Raw genomic sequence first — 16074 nt, forward strand, 5'->3', positions numbered from 1 at the left:
TAGGCACCTGCCACCACGCTGAGCTAATTTTTTATTTTTTGTATTTTATTTTATTTTTTTTTGAGGCGGCGTCTCGCTCTGTCGCCCGGACTGGAGTGCAGTGGCCGGATCTCAGCTCACTGCAAGCTCCGCCTCCTGGGTTTACGCCATTCTCCTGCCTCAGCCTCCCGAGTAGCTGGGACTACAGGTGCCCGCCACCTCGCCCAGCTAGTTTTTGTATTTTTAGTAGAGACGGGGTTTCACCGTGTTAGCCAGGATGGTCTCGATCTCCTGACCTTCGTGATCCGCCCGTCTCGGCCTCCCAAAGTGCTGGGATTACAGGCTTGAGCCACCGCGCCCGGCCAATTTTTTATATTTTTAATAGAGATGAGGTTTCACCATGTTGGCCAGGTTGGTCTCGAACTCCTGACCTTCAGGTGACCCATCTGCCTTGGCCTCCCAAAGTGCTGGGATTACAGGCGTGAGCTACCGCACCTGGCCTCTCATTGTGTTTTTTTGTTTGTTTTTTGAGACAGAGTCTCTCTCTGTCGCCCAGGCTGGAGTTCTGTGGTGTGATCATGGCTCACTGCAACCTCCGCCTCCTGGGTTCAAGTGATCCTTCTGCCTCAGCCTCCCAAGCAGCTGGGACTACAGGCACGCACCACCACGCCCATCTGACTTGTGTTTTTAGTAGGGATGAGGGTTTCACCATGTTGGCCAAGATGGTCTTGATCTCTTGACCTTGTGATCTGCCCGCCTCAGCCTCCCAAAGTGCTGCGATTACAGGCGTGAGCCACTCACTGTTCCCGGACTTATTGTGGTTTTAATTTGCATTTCCCTAGTGATTAAAGCTGTCAGCATTTTTTCATGTGCTTTTTTATCTGCATACCTTATTAGTGGAAATGTCTGTTCAGATTTTTTGTTCATTATTATTGAAGTGTTTTTTAAAAGATAATTGTATGAGTTCTTTATTCTGGATACAAGTCCATTATATGTATTTTGCAAATGTTTTTTTCGTAGTTTTTGTCTTTTCATTTTCTTTTCTTTTTTTTTGTTTTTGAGACAGAGCCTTGCTCTGTCACCCAGGCTGGAGTGTAATGGTGTGATCTTGGCTCACTGCAACCACTGTTTCCCGGGCTCAAGCGAGTCTCCTGCCTCAGCCTCCTGAGTAGCTGGGATTACAGGCACCCGCCACCATGCCCAGATAATTTTTATATTTTTAATAGAGATGAGGTTTCACTATGTTGGCCAGGCTGGTCTCAAACTCCTGACCTCAGGTGATCCACCTACCTTGACCTCCCAAAGTGCTGGGATTACAGGAATGAGCCACTGTGCCCACCCTCATTTCTTAACAGGCTTCTTTGAATAGCAAGTTTTTGAACACATTTGTGCTTCCTATTTTAAAAATCAACTATGGGGCGGGGCACGGCTCACACCTGTAATCCCAGCACTTTTGGAGGCCAAGGCGGGTGGACCACTTGAGGTCAGGAGTTTGACACCAGCTTGGTCAACATGGTCAAACTCTGTCTCTACTAAAATACAAAAATTAGCCAGACATGGTGACGTGCCTGTAATCCCAGCTATTCGGGAGGCTGAGACAGGAGAATTGATTTTACTATAGTAAAATCCATGTTTTAAAAACAACATAAAATAATGATTTGTTGGTGTATAATTAATGGTTCTCGGTTTCATGAAAATAATTACTGTCAGCAAATGTCATTATTGCATTTGTTTATAGATAGGTATGTAAGGTTTCTATATATTGTAATTAACAGAGAAAATTAGTTTTTTTTGCAAAATTTGTTCTTAGAGCAAATATTACGATTCATAGTAGAATGAGTTTGTTTCTTTCTTTACTTACTTATTTATTTTCATTTTTTAGTAGAGATGGAGTTTCACCATGTTGGCCAGGCTGGTCTCCAACTCCTGGCCTTAAGTAATCTTCCTGTTTCAGCTTCCCAAAGTGCTGAGATTACAGGCGTGAGCTACTGTCCCCGGCATTAGAATGAGTTTATTAACTGCTGCCATTGTACTATAGCAAAGGTCCAACTCAGCTGCCTTTTTTTGTGAAGTTGTTGCCATTTTTCCCTGTCTACTTCTGTACGAATATAGTTGTAATTTTATTATTGTATGCCTCTTTGGTCTATTTGTAGTCCATTAAATCCCCAAGCACAATTTTAAGATCATTGACGTCTTGTTTTTACTACCTACAACAGTTATGAAGGATTTTTAAAAGGAAACTTTGAGCTGCTGTTATGGTTAGCACTGATACAGTAGCTAATGATACAGTAAAAAATATCACTATTGAAAAGCAGAAACACGTAAACATAGCAATTTAGAAGAATATAAGTCTGCATTCACTTAACATTCATTATGCACCTACCATTATGCACTTACTGTTAAGAAAGTAAGGCTTCATTATGCATTGCAGTGTAAAGATAGAAAGATCATGGACCTATGAATATGTCCCTTGTAGTTCTGTGACTATGGTCAGTGTCCTGAGACAGTAATATATACTTCCTAGGGTTGTCGTGAGGATGAATTGTATTAATGAAAGTATCTGCCAAAGGTAGTAAGCTCTAAATAAGTAAACATTTGCTATTATTGTTAGTCTTAAACGATGTCTTTCTGTTGGTAACTCCTTTATCTTCATGCATTTCATTTCTACCATCTTCTTCCTGTATGTATTTGAATATGCTCGAGTTTTTCGTTTCTTGAAAAACTCTCGAGAGAAGCAAAATGCTTTAGCTGGTACCTGTATCTGCCCTGGTTAAATATGCATACGCAAACCAAATTTGTTGAATCTGATTCTTCTCCACTCATTTATTTTTTAGCTTACTGCATTCTTGATGTCTTCCCCATAATTGAAAGCTTTTTGTGTCTTCCATTTATTAGAGCAAATTGATCCTGGTTCTTTGGCTTACCAGTTGTATAACTAAGTAATTAACATCTTCATGCTTCAATTTTCTTGTTAAAATATAGCAAATAATATTTAAGCTATAATAGAGTATGAGGATTGAGAGGAATAATTAATATAATATCAGCCTCAGAACTGTACCTGCTACTTTCATCTCAAACTTTGTTTTCTAAATTGTCTGAACTTGTGGTTCCTCAGAACTTGTGCTCTTTTCTTTTTATCTCCAGGTCTTTGCACATTCAAGTCTTTCTTTTACTACCAGGCAGTGAGAATGCAACATCTATGTATTCCAGCATTGGTAGTTATTCATAATAGTAGGTGTGTATCATTAAGAAAAGGACCAAAATTAATAGCTAAGTCAGATAAAACCTCAGATACTGGAAAATATTGATGTACCCAGTAACTCATTGTTTAGGAGTTCAGGATTACCAAGGCTTGGTTTTTAATAAAAATATGTGTAACTCTGTTTCTTCTCGTCTTTACCTTAATTTTGTGCATGGTGTAGTTTCTATATGATCCTTTTAAGGCCTGAGTGATGAATGTTTCTTTCACTTTCTGTGTTCTTCACTTCCCTTTTAAATTTATTATTTTTAAATAGGAAATAAATTACACAAAATTCAAAACTCAGAAGGTAATATGGTTATCTTCCAGTGGTTGTCCAAGGAAAAAAAAGGTATATGGTAAAAAACTTTTTTCCCATTTTTCACCAACAGTGAATGAGTTACCTGCCTTGGTAGTGGTCATTGTTACTTCTTTCTTGTGTCTTCCTCCTGAGATAGTTGGTTTATATAAGAGAATACTATGATACCTTGCTATATACAATATTTGTTATGCCCCTACCTCTTTTGTTTTTTTTTTTTTGAGACAGAGTCTCACTCTGTCACCCAGGTTGGAGTGCAGTGGCACGATCTTGGCTCACTACAACCTCTGCCTCCCGGGTTCAAGCAATTCTTCCACCTCAGCCTCCTGAGAAGCTGGAATTACAAACTCCTGCCACCACGCTCAGCTAATTTTTGCATTTTAGTAGAGACGGGTTTTTGCCATGTTTTCCAGGCTGGTCTGGAACTCCTGACCTCAAGTGATCTGCCTGCCTCGGCCTCCCAAAGTGCTGGGATTACAGGTGTGAGCCACCGTGCCCGGCCTCCTCTTTTTTAGTTTTTATAAAAAGCATGTGTTGGAAGAGGCTTTAGTAGCTGTACATAAAGAACTTTGAGCTTTTTCATCCCACAAGTTTTTCTTTAAATATTTTATTTTAAATTGAGGCCTAATGTATACATTATTATTATTTTACTTATTTTTTTCGAGATGGAGTCTCGCTCTGTCGACTGGGTTGAAGTGCAGTTGAGCGATCTCAGCTCACTGCAACTTCTGCCTCCTGGGTTCAGGTGATTCTCCTGCCTCAGCCTCCTGAGTAGCTGAGATTATAGGCGTTCGCCACCACACCTGGCTAATTTTTGTGTTTTTAGTAGATACGGGGTTTCACCATATTGGTCAGGCTAGTTTCGAACTCCTGACCTCATGATCCGCCTGCCTCAGCCTCCCGAAGTGCTGGGATTACAGGTGTGAGCCACCGTGCCTGGCCTTTATACATTATATATTGTAACTCATAAGATTAGAGATGATATTTTTTCCTGTGTATACGGTCAGGTAACTGCCATCCAGATTAACATATAGAACATTTTCAAGACCCAAGCAAGCTGCCTTCTGTACCCTCCTAGTCAGTACCACTGCTCTCCCTTTTAAGAGGTCTCTCTCCTGTTTTTTGAATTTCACGTAAAGGGTGTTATGACTTTTATATCTGATTTTATTTCTGAAGTTATTTCTGTGAGATTTATTCATATTGGTGTATAGCAGTTGTTTACTTTCTGTTTTTTGGTAGTTTTTCCACTGTATGAATATAACAGTTAATCTTTTCTTTTTTTCTTCTCTTTCTCTTTCTTTCTTTCTTTCTTTCTTTCTTTTTTTTTTTGAGACCGATCTCACTCTGTGGCCCAGGCTGGAGTTATATTGACCTGATCTCACTCTGTGGCCCACGCTGGAGTTATACTGACCTGATCTCAGCTCACTGCATCTTCCACCTCCCAGGTTCAAGCGATTCTCCTGCCTCAGCCTCCCGAGTAGCTGAGATTACAGGCACCCACCACCAAGCCTGGCTAAGTTTTTGTATTTTTAGTAGAGACAGGGTTTCACCATGTTGGCCAGGCTGGTCTTGAACTCCTGATCTCAGGTGATCAGCTGCCTTGGCCTCCCAAAGTGCTGGGATTACAGGCTTGAGCCACCATGCCCAGCAACAGTTAATTTTTCTATGTAGATACTGCTCAACATTTTTTTAAAGTATCGAACCAATCAAAACTACCACTATTGGGAATTTGACTTGCTTCACTAGAAAACAACACTATTGGCAGTCTTTTTCCACAACTTTACTTTGGAAAATTTAAACATATGGGAAAGTTTCAAGGATTTTTTTTTTTTTTTTAACATTCAGGGATAGATAACGTATGGTAAAATATAGCGATCTTAGGTGTTCACTGTTGAGTTTTGAAAAATTGAACATAAGCATTACCCCAAACAAGATGTAGAATACTTTCATTATTCTAAAAACTTCCTTCATGGCTCTTTCTAGTCAGTTTCACACAGCCTCTCCAACAACTTTTCTGATTTTCATATCATAGATTAGATTAGTCTGTTCTTGGCATTTGTATAAATTGATTTCTTTTGTCTCTGGGTTCTTTTCATTGGTAGTGTTTGACATTCATCCATGTCGTTGCATGGTTTGGATGCTGGGCATACTGTTTGCTACTGGGTCATCATTGCTTCTGGGTCTTTCAGTGGACCAAATGAGGAAAATATATGTTGGGAAAAATATACTGATTTTACTCATTTAAAACTTTCACCATAGGTTTCTTTCCTATCTTTCTCCATTTTATATTTCAGACTCCCTTCTCAAAGGAGTTTCATTTAAAATAAGTCCTAATTGTAATTTAAAGAAATGCCCAGTTATGGCCGGGTGCAGTGGCTCACCCCTGTAATCCCAGCACTTTGGGAGGCTGAGGCGGGTGGATCACGAGGTCAGGAGTTCAAGACCAGCCTGGCCAACTTGGTGAAATCCCGTCTCTACTAAAAGTCCAAAAAACTAGCTGGGTGTGGCGCCTGTGATCCCAGCTACTTGGGAGGCTGAGGCAGAGAAGTGCTTGAACCTGCGAGGTGGAGGTTGCGGTGAGCCAAGTTCACACCACTGTACTCCAGCCTGGGTGACAGAGCGAGACTATCTCAAAAAATAAAAATAATAATAAAAAAGAAATACCCAGTTATGAGAAACACATTTTGAGAGTTAAGTACCATACTAGTATTAAGAGCAAGAGTAGGTTCTTTTTTCAAAATCTGTTCATTTCTGAATGGAGAATATTATATTTTTTTGGTTTTTTTTGAGATGGAGTTTTGCTCTGTCTCCGGGCTGGAGTCCACTGGCGTGAGCTCAGCTCACTGCAACCTCTGACTCCCTGGTTCAAGTGATTCTCCTGCCTCTGCCTCCCATGTAGCTGGGATTACAGGCACGTGCCACCATGCTGAGCTAATTTTTGTATTTTTAGTAGAGATGGGGTTTCACCATATTGGCCAAGATGGTCTCGATCTCCTGACTTCATGATCCACCCGCCCCGGCCTCCCAAAGTGTTGGGATTACAGGCGTGAGCACCTCGCCCTGTTAATGTTCTTAATTATATACAGCATGTTCTCCAACTAAAATGTAGTGGGCTTTAATTTTTATAAGTTAATGTACATATAACTTTGTATTGTTTTTATATTATACATTTTATATTTATCCTAATTTCTAAAAGGTGAGTACTCCTGTACTTCAGTGAGAAGTTAAATCAGTAAGGCTTTAGTTTGTATCTTGAAGAAATTTTGGCCTAGTTTTGTTTTATCCTTAAATTATAGTACATATTGGGGAGGCATCATAGCCTAATGGCTAAGACTTTTAGTTGCAGATAGATAATGGTTTGAGTCCTGGTGTTGTCTCATACTAGATCTATGATCTTCGATTAAGTTTACTTCTTTGAGCCTCAGTTTCCTCATCTATATGTAGGCGTGATACCTTCTTTGTGAGGTATTGTGAGGAATCATGAGTACATGTAGTACTTATTATTCAATAAATTGTGGTAATTATTACAATAATAAAATGCCTAAATTTTATTTGGTGATATTTTAATGGAAGACAAGGAAATATGAGAGAGAGTAGAAAATAGTAAAAGTCAGTTTGCTTCTAGCTGCTTCAGTATTCCTTAAATGACTATTCTAATTGTGAAAAATTTATCATCGGAAGTTAAATAAGTGGGAGATCAGGATATTTGTTACTTTACAGGCACAAATGATTTTAAAACTTGTGTTCTATGTAGTTATGGATTGTTTAGAATCATTAACTGCAAATTAGTTTGCTAATTTCAGATTTTCAAATTTTTAGGTTCTTAGAAGTATAGCATAGGCAGTGAAATAGCTCATAATTTTAATAGCTCAATTTCTGTTAATAGGCACTGAAGGATAGCACAGAAGTGGAAATTGTGGATGAGAAAATGAGAAAAAAGATAGAACCAGAAAAATGGCCAATTCCAGGCCCTCCTCCACGCAATGTGCCACCAACAGACTTCTCTCAACTGATTGATTGTCCAGAGTTTGTACCAGGCCAAGCCTTTTGCTCACATACAGGTAACATCTTTTCTTCTAGAGCAAACGATGTAACAGTAGGTTATTTGGTGCAGTTTACTTACTTACTTATTTATAGTTTATTTAGATTTGATAGGAAAATTAAAGCTAACTGAAGGACTTTTGATGTCCCATTTTGTATTCATATTGCCTCACCCACAGAGGTATAAATTAAGGATTTAAAAATTATGAGGAAAGCTGTCTTATGTTTCTTGTTCTTAAATTATATGTGTACTTTGTCATGTATGGAGTTTCTTTCTTTTATTTTTACTAAATAACTATAGATATATATCCTGTTTTCCCCTGTAAAATTGGAATAGTATGATTGGATTATTCTAAAAAGGTCTTATACTCAAGAGTGGGGTAGTCTTCCTTTAATTTTGTTACCAGTGTGCTTCAATCTTGTCTTGGAAAGATAAGATGACCTACATTCTAAATCAGAATTGGGATTCTCTTTAATTTGGTTGTGTTTAGAATTTCCAAAAGCTTTAATGTTAATAATTTTTTCCTGGATCATTTTTAAGACTTTCCCTCTTGGGAAAAAATGTGTGCTTAAACTTTTTTCAGTCAGGGTGATGATCTTCTGAAGCTCTTGGATGTCATTTGATCGGAATATGCAGTGGAATAGGTGACTCCCTGAAATGCCATTATAAATACTGGAACAAATCCTGCTGCAAAAATGAAAGCAATCAGACTGTCTTCTGTTCAAGAATGTCTATTCCCACCTCCTGGTGGAGGAAGTTGGGCCAGCACTGCAGTGGAGATAACCAACTTTGCGATAATGAGAGACAGACCAGAGGACTGCTACTCATTTTATAGGAGCTGCCTATTTCTGTGTAATTGGCCTGGGCTGCATGGGCTGCTTTTATTCATGGTGGGAAAGTTAATTATTATTCTGGAAATACCACAAGAGTATGTTTTCTGTTTCCAGGGTTATGTACTTGTGTCCAGATGAATAAAGCAGAAAAGGGGGATTGAGTAGCATTTCCCAGATTCTTAAGTACTTTGCTATTTGATTTGCCTTTCAGTGTAGTGTACATTGCAAAACTCAGATATTGTCACGATGTTTCACTTGGACATAAGACTTATTAATGTGGACCTTAAGGGGTAAGGAATTTAAGAACTGGATGAGGGTATTTCTTCCTTTACTCTTCAAAATGTATTTTTGATACTTCAGTATGAGAGAACGTCCTATCAACAAAGCATCGATGATGGGCAGTCTCACAGTATTTTTATCTTATGCTTCTTTGTCAGGCTTCTGCTTCTAATCACAGTAAGCAACTTGGACAGGCATTTTAAAAGCTGAAGAAAAGTGACATTATTTTAGCTAGTGGTTTTTAATTTATTTTTTGTTAAGATATAATGGGTGATTATATAAGTTAGATTTATTTATTGTATCAACTTGGGTCCAAGATGATAGTTTTAGCCAACTTGTGAACAGGCATTGGGCAAGTTAGATGAAATAACATATACTTTATAGGGTAGGTAAGATAGGTCAAGTTGGTAATACCTGTCCATCAACCGTTTATGCATACTAATAAAATTATAAGAATAAAATCATAATGTCTTGTACATTTTTGTGTTTTTTAATATACACTCAGATGCATGCACATACATATTGTCTGAAACAAGCCAGTATATATTCAAATGTCATACATTTTAGGTTATTTAGATTATGTATCAGCGACTAGATGATTAATGAAGAAATATAGGAAGATGGAGGGTTCTTAGAATTATACTGATTCACATTAGGTCATAGGAATAAATATGTAAATCACCTCTTTCCATGAATTCCCAAATTTCTCACCTTAATAATTTCCTAGTGATAAGAAAGCCTAGTTTCTTTAAGTCAATGGGGAGTAGTATGTCACCAAAAATTTGAAGTGGAAATAGGGATAAGACGCATAGACTGTGTTTATATGTATCTATGGGTAGAGAAAAGTAGTGAAACTATATATCATTTTAATCTCAAATTTGAAGACCTTAAAAATGTTAACAACATAACTCTTTATGATTTTGGAGGGATTTGTATGGTGAAATATTCTAACATAATTGGTCTTCTTCATCAAAGAGATTAAAATTTCTATTTTTTTTTCCTATCTGGAGGTTGAATTTTCTAATAGGGGTTGAACTGAGCAGAAGTCTACCTTTATGCACCACAAAACATTGATTATGGGAATGGTAAGATTACTTCTGAAACAGATTTTGCAGTTTTATGGATACTGTTAGTATTGTACTATTAACTTAAATGAAAGGATTTCATTCATCAAAATTGAAAGGTCAGGTACCTGACAGTTTTTTCTTTTTTTAAATTGTAATAATCTTCACAAGGGCATTGTAATTCTTTTTTTTTTTCTTTGACTCTTAACACCACTCAATGAGAATTTTAAAAAGTGCCACACATAAAATATGTAATCCCTTTTTCAGGAAACCTGTTTAATTACCCAGAAATGTGATCCTCCCGAGGTAGAAAAAAAATCATACCAGAGATGAAATGTATATGGTGATTTATCTTTGGAGAGTTTAGTTGATAATTTTCTTTCCTTTTTTTTTTTTTTTTTTGGTTGAGATGGAGTCTTGCTCTGTCGTGCAGGGCTGGAGTGCAGTGGCACAATCATGGCTCACTGCAGTCTCTGCCTTCTGGGTTCAAGTGATTCTCTTGCCTCAGCCTCCTGAGTAGCTGGGATTACAGGTGCACGCCACCATGCTTTGCTAATTTTTGTATTTTTAGTAGAGACGGGATTTCACCAGTTGGTCAGGCTTATCTTGAACTCCTGACCTTGTGATCAGCCCACCTCGGCCTCCTAAAGTGTTGGGATTACAGGCGTGAGCCACCATGCCCGGCCACTGATAATTTTCAATTAATAAAAGCAGCAAAGATAAATTTTCTGTGTTCTTACAAATTAAAACAAGTATTCAATATATGTATCTAATTTTTTTTAAGTAAGTTTAATATCAGGTAATCTAAGTCATTTAAACTCATTTTGTCTTGGAAGATAGGGGTTTACTGTTACCCTTAATCTGTTCAGATGTATAGTTTGAAATCTTTTCATTATTAAAAAAAAAGATGCAGAAGACCACACAGAGCATATGTATAAATTAATAACACCTTTACAAGTCTTATTCTAAGAATTGCATGTTTTCTCATCTTACCCAAATTCTTTAGTGTTTTAATGTCATTTCATTTCTAAGCATATGTGTTGTGAATATATTGAAATGCTTTACCTCCCAGTAGAAGCATAATTCAAGCTTAAATAACATTTAGAGATCATTTTATAAGAAACAGCTGAGTGTTGTGGTATACACCCATAGTCCCAGCTACTCGGGAGGCAAAGTTGGGAGGATGCTTGAGCCCAGGAGTTCGAGGCCAGACTGGGTGACATACCAAAAACTCATATATATGTATGTATTTTTTTTTTTTTTGTTAGAGATGGTGTCTTGCTCTGTTGCCCAGGCTGGAGTGCAATGGCATGATCTCTGCTCACTGCAGCCTCCACCTCCCAGGTTTAAGCAATTCTCCTGCCTCGGCCTCCTGAGTAGCTGGGACTACAGGTATGTGCTGCCACGCCTGGCTATTTTTTTGTATTTTTAGTAGAGACGGGGTTTCACCATGTTGGTCAGGCTGGTCTCGAACTCCTGACCTCAGGTGATCCACCTGCCTCGGCCTCCCAAAGTTCTGGAATTATAGGCATGAACCACCATGCCCAGCTCTTCATCTACTTTTAAGGCTTTATTTAGTATGAACATTGATAATTCATAGTATTAGAAATAAGAGTTCTCTGGGCCAGGTGCAGTAGCTCATGCCTATAATCTCAGCGCTTTAGAGATTGAGGTGAGAGGATCGCTTGAGACCCGTTCAAGACTAGCCTGGGTAACAAAGTGAGACCCAGTCTACAAAACATATATTTTTTTAATTGGCTGGGCATGGTGGTGTGTACGTGTAGTCCTTGTTATTCAGCAGGCTGGGTTGGGAGGATGGCTTGAGCCCAGGAGTTGGAGGCTATCGTGAGCATTACCATGGCACTGTACTGCTGTAAGGGGCCCTGTCTCTCTCTTTTTTTTTTTTTTGAGATGAAGTCTTGTTCTTGTCCCCCAGGCTGGAGTGCAGTGGCATGATCTCGGCTCACTGCAACCTCTGCCTCCCAGGTTCAAGTGATTCTCCTGCCTCATCCTCCCGAGTAGCTGGGATTACAGGTGCCTGCCACCACGCCCAGCTAATTTTTTTATTTTTATTTTTATTTTTTTAGAGAGACGGGGTTTCACCATGTTGGCCAGGCTAGTCTCGAACTCCTGACCTCAGATGATCCGCCCGCCTTGGCCTCCCAAAGTGCTGGGATTATAGGCGTGAGTCACTGCGCTCGGCCTCTGTCTCTTAAAAAAAAAAATTAAGTCTCCTGTATGGTTCATGAAGAAGAAAAAAAAAAGTGTTCTCTGGAGTTAATATTTTTCCCATTCCTGTAACTGGACAATTAATGTTCATCCAAAGCGTGTATTTCACTTGTACTTTTTTTGTGAATGAATTGGTGATACATGTGTTGTTAATAAAGTTATAGAGCACCAGTATCCAATGAAAATGTGAACCATATATATAACTAAAAATTTTAGTATTCTTAAAATTATAAAACAGTTGAAATTAATTTTTTTTTTTTTTTTTGAGACGGAGTCTCGCGCCCAGGCTGGAGTGCAGTGGCCGGATCTCAGCTCACTGCAAGCTCCGCCTCCTGGGTTTAGGCCATTCTCCTGCCTCAGCCTCCCGAGTAGCTGGGACTACAGGCGCCCGCCAAATCGCCCGGCTAGTTTTTTTTTTTTTTTTGTATTTTTTTAGTAGAGACAGGGTTTCACCGTGTTAGCCAGGATGGTATCGATCTCCTGACCTCGTGATCCGCCCGTCTCGGCCTCCCAAAGTGCTGGGATTACAGGCTTGAGCCACCGCGCCCGGCCAGTTGAAATTAATTTTAATATTTTAAATAAATATTTTAGTTTAACTCAATAGATCCATTTATTTTTGAGATGGAGTCTTGCTCTGTCTCCTAGGCTGGAGTGCAATGGCGCGATCTCGGCTCACTGCAACCTCTGCCTCCTTGGTTCAAGGGATTCTCCTGCCTCCCAAGTAGTTGGGATTATAGGCATCCACCACCACGCCCGGCTAGTTTTTGTATTTTTAGTAGAGATGGGGTTTTGCCATGTCGGACAGGCTGGACTCCAACTCCTGACCTTAGGTGATCCACCCGCCTCGGCCTCCCAAAGGGCTGGGATTACAGGTGTGAGCCACCGCGCCCGACTGTGCCTACTCTGTTGCACAGCACAGTTCTAGAGCTTTTCCTGTTATGAAACAAATACATAGTCTTCTATAAATAATACAGTAATCTAGTAGTTGAGTCCTGGTTGAGTCCATGTGTTCAAGGGGAAGATTTTAAAGCTATCTGATTTTACTCTCATCTATGTCTAGCATGTAGATGAACGTAAAATCTTGATATAATCTTCTTAAACCTATTCTTGAAATGTGCCTTTCATTTAGTAAATATTAAAAAAAGATTGCTCGTGTTAATTTATATCAGCTTTCTGCATCTAACATTTAACTTCTTCATATTTTCAATGAATTGACTTACAGAGGTTAATGATGTTAAGAATTTTATAGTATACATTTTTGAAAAATAAATTTTATTGTGTATATTTGAGACTTACAACCTAATTTAGAGATTACATTTTTTAAAGACACCTTGTGTCCAAAGCAAGTTCATATTGCATCTTCAGACCTGAACATGAATGTGGCTTAAAATATTTAAATACTCTTTGACTTTTGAAAAAATATTTATAAAAGAAGCCATTTGATTTTTTTTTTTTTTCCTGAGACAGAGTGTCACTCTGTCACCCAGGCTGGAGTGCGGATCTCAGCTCACTGCAACCTCCACCTTGTGGATTCAAGCAATTTTCTGCCTCATCCACCTGAGTAGTGGGGATTACAGGCGCCCACCACCAGGCCTGGCTAATTTTTTTGTATTTTTAGTAGAGATGGGGTTTCACCATATTGGCCAGGCTGGTCTTGAACTTCTGACCTTGTGATCCACCTACCTCAGCCTCCCAAACTGCTGGAATTACAGGCGTGAGCCACCGCACCTGGCTACAATTTGAATTTTATAATTTTGATTAAAAATAAACCTACAGAAGTGTACTGTATAGAAAGACATTTTAAATTCCAACAGCTTTTAAATGCTTTTAATGCCAGGGCTGTGTGCATTAGGGATGTAGTGATGTAACATTTACTCTTTTTTTTTTTTTTGAGATGGAATTTGGCTTTTGTTGCCCAGGCTGGATTGCAGTACACCATCTCGGCTCACTGCAACTTCCGCCTCCCAGGTTCAAGCGATTCTCCTGCGTCAGCCTCCTGAGTAGCTGGGATTACAGGCATGCGCCACCACGCCCGGCTAATTTTGTGTATTTCGTAGAGATAGGGTTTCTCCATGTTGGTCAGGCTGGTCGACATTTTGCTCTTTAAAGTATTTCAGTATGAGCCAAAGTAGTAAATGACTACACTGCATTTATTGCAGTAGGCAAACCTTGTTGAGCCAAGGAAATGTGAAAACTAGGAGTAATAACGGCTTTAGTTTAGACCCTAGTAGAACAAGAGACTAGTTTTATCTTGAATAAGATGTGCATTTAGCTTAACTATGGCTTAATAGCAATTGAGGATTCCATAATTTCCTTATAATTTATAGATTTTAATCTAAGATTTTTCAGAGAACTTGACTTCCTAATAGTTGTACTGTCATAATTAGGAAGTGAATCATATTGATATTTTTGAGAAGTTTGTGTGAATGTGGTGGTCTGTGTAAGAGTTGGTGACATTCCTTTAATTATTCAGTGGTTTCACTTTTGAGTAAATCTTCAGGTTTGAAAATCACTGGAAAGCTTACAGTTGAGACTGATCATGTTTTTGTGAAAAAATATCAAGCCCCATTTAAGGAAAAAATGAAATGTATTTTATAAGTAAGAAAAGCCACTATCATTTTAACTATAGAACTAACTTAAAATTTTAGAGTCTGCCCCAAATTCTCCAAGAATTGGAAGCCCATTGAGCCCAAAGAAAAATAGTGAAACAAGTATTCTTCAAGCAATGTCTAGAGGTTTGTCTACCAGTTTGCCTGACTTGGACTCAGAACCTTGGATAGAAGTTAAAAAGAGACATCAGCAAGCACCAGTGAAATTGAGGGTAAGTTGTTACAGACTGAGTGAAGTGTGACATACCCTGGATGGAGTATAAGGTCAGTGCATTTTATGTTTGTTAGGTGCATATGTAAAATTTGGAAAAGTTTGGCAAAGTTTTAAATTTGTAATTGTTGGCCTTCAGTAGACACTTATGGGTTATTCTATGAGGAAAATAAGTTGTATCAAGTTTTAAAGTATTTTTTTTTTTTTTTTGAGATGGAGTCTCGCCCTATAACCCAGGCTGGAGTGCAGTGGCGCGATCTCGGCTCACTGCCCACTCTGCCTCCCGGGTTCAAGCGATTCTCCTGCCCCAGCCTCCTGAGTAGCTGGGATCATAGGCACGAGCCACCACGCCTGGCTAATTTTTGTATCTTTAGTAGAGACGGGGTTTCACCATGTTGATCAGGCTGGTCTTGAACTCCTGACCTCGTGATCCACCCGCCTCAGCCTCCGAAAGTGCTGGGATAAGAGACGTGACCCACCACGCCCGGCCTTAAAGTATATTTTTTATTTCTGAACATGATTTAAGAATTTTGTGGCCGGGCGCGGTGGCTCAAGCCTGTAATCCCAGCACTTTGGGAGGCCGAGACGGGCGGATCACGAGGTCAGGAGATCGAGACCATCCTGGCTAACACGGTGAAACCCCGTCTCTACTAAAAAATACAAAAAAAAAAAACTAGCCGGGCGATTTGGCGGGCGCCTGTAGTCCCAGCTACTCCGGAGGCTGAGGCAGGAGAATGGCGAAAACCCGGGAGGCGGAGCTTGCAGTGAGCTGAGATCCGGCCACTGCACTCCAGCCCGGGCGACAGAGCAAGACTCCGTCTCAAAAAAAAAAAAAAAAAAGAATTTTGGAGGCTGGGCACAGTGTCCCATGCCTGTAATCACAGCACTTTGAGAGACTGAGGCAGGAAGATTGCTTGAGCCCAGGAGTTCGGGGCCACCTGGGCAACATAGGGTGACCCTGTCTCTACAGATAATTCAAAAAATTCGCTAAATGGTAATTTTTTGGTGGAATGTGCCTGTGGTCTCAGCTACTCAGGAGGCTGAGACAGGAAGAACACTTGAGCTCAGGAGGTCAAAACTGCAGTGAGCCATGATCATACCACTGCACTCCATCCAGGGAGGGCAACAAAGTGAGATCCTGTCTCAAAAAAAGGAAAGAATTTTGTCTTGGTTTTTCTACTTGTGACTAATTTTAACTTGAATAATATTTCAGTTTTTTATACAGTTGAAAAAATATGACTTCTTGAGACAGAGTCTCGCTCTGTCGCCCA

At 39.4% G+C, this 16074-nt stretch overlaps 1 protein-coding gene across 13 annotated transcripts in view; it reads left to right on the top strand.

Annotated features, from left to right (window-relative positions):
* The window catches only part of LARP1B (La ribonucleoprotein 1B), a 158554-nt gene that overhangs the window by 36088 nt on the left and 106392 nt on the right, over window positions 1-16074 (top strand). For 12 of the 13 annotated variants that reach the window (XM_033215237.1, XM_033215232.1, XM_033215238.1 and 9 more), the window contains 2 exons: window positions 7423-7597; window positions 14632-14804. In XM_033215237.1, coding sequence (XP_033071128.1) covers window positions 7423-7597; window positions 14632-14804 — 348 coding nt within the window. Of the gene's footprint in view, window positions 1-7422; window positions 7598-8161; window positions 9158-14631; window positions 14805-16074 lie in introns of those variants that run through there. The other variant, XM_033215245.1, reaches the window with a different exon arrangement.

The sequence above is a fragment of the Trachypithecus francoisi genome, unplaced genomic scaffold (assembly GCF_009764315.1).
Source record: "Trachypithecus francoisi isolate TF-2019V2 unplaced genomic scaffold, Tfra_2.0 Lachesis_group1, whole genome shotgun sequence".
In the NCBI taxonomy this organism is placed as follows: domain Eukaryota; kingdom Metazoa; phylum Chordata; class Mammalia; order Primates; family Cercopithecidae; genus Trachypithecus; species Trachypithecus francoisi.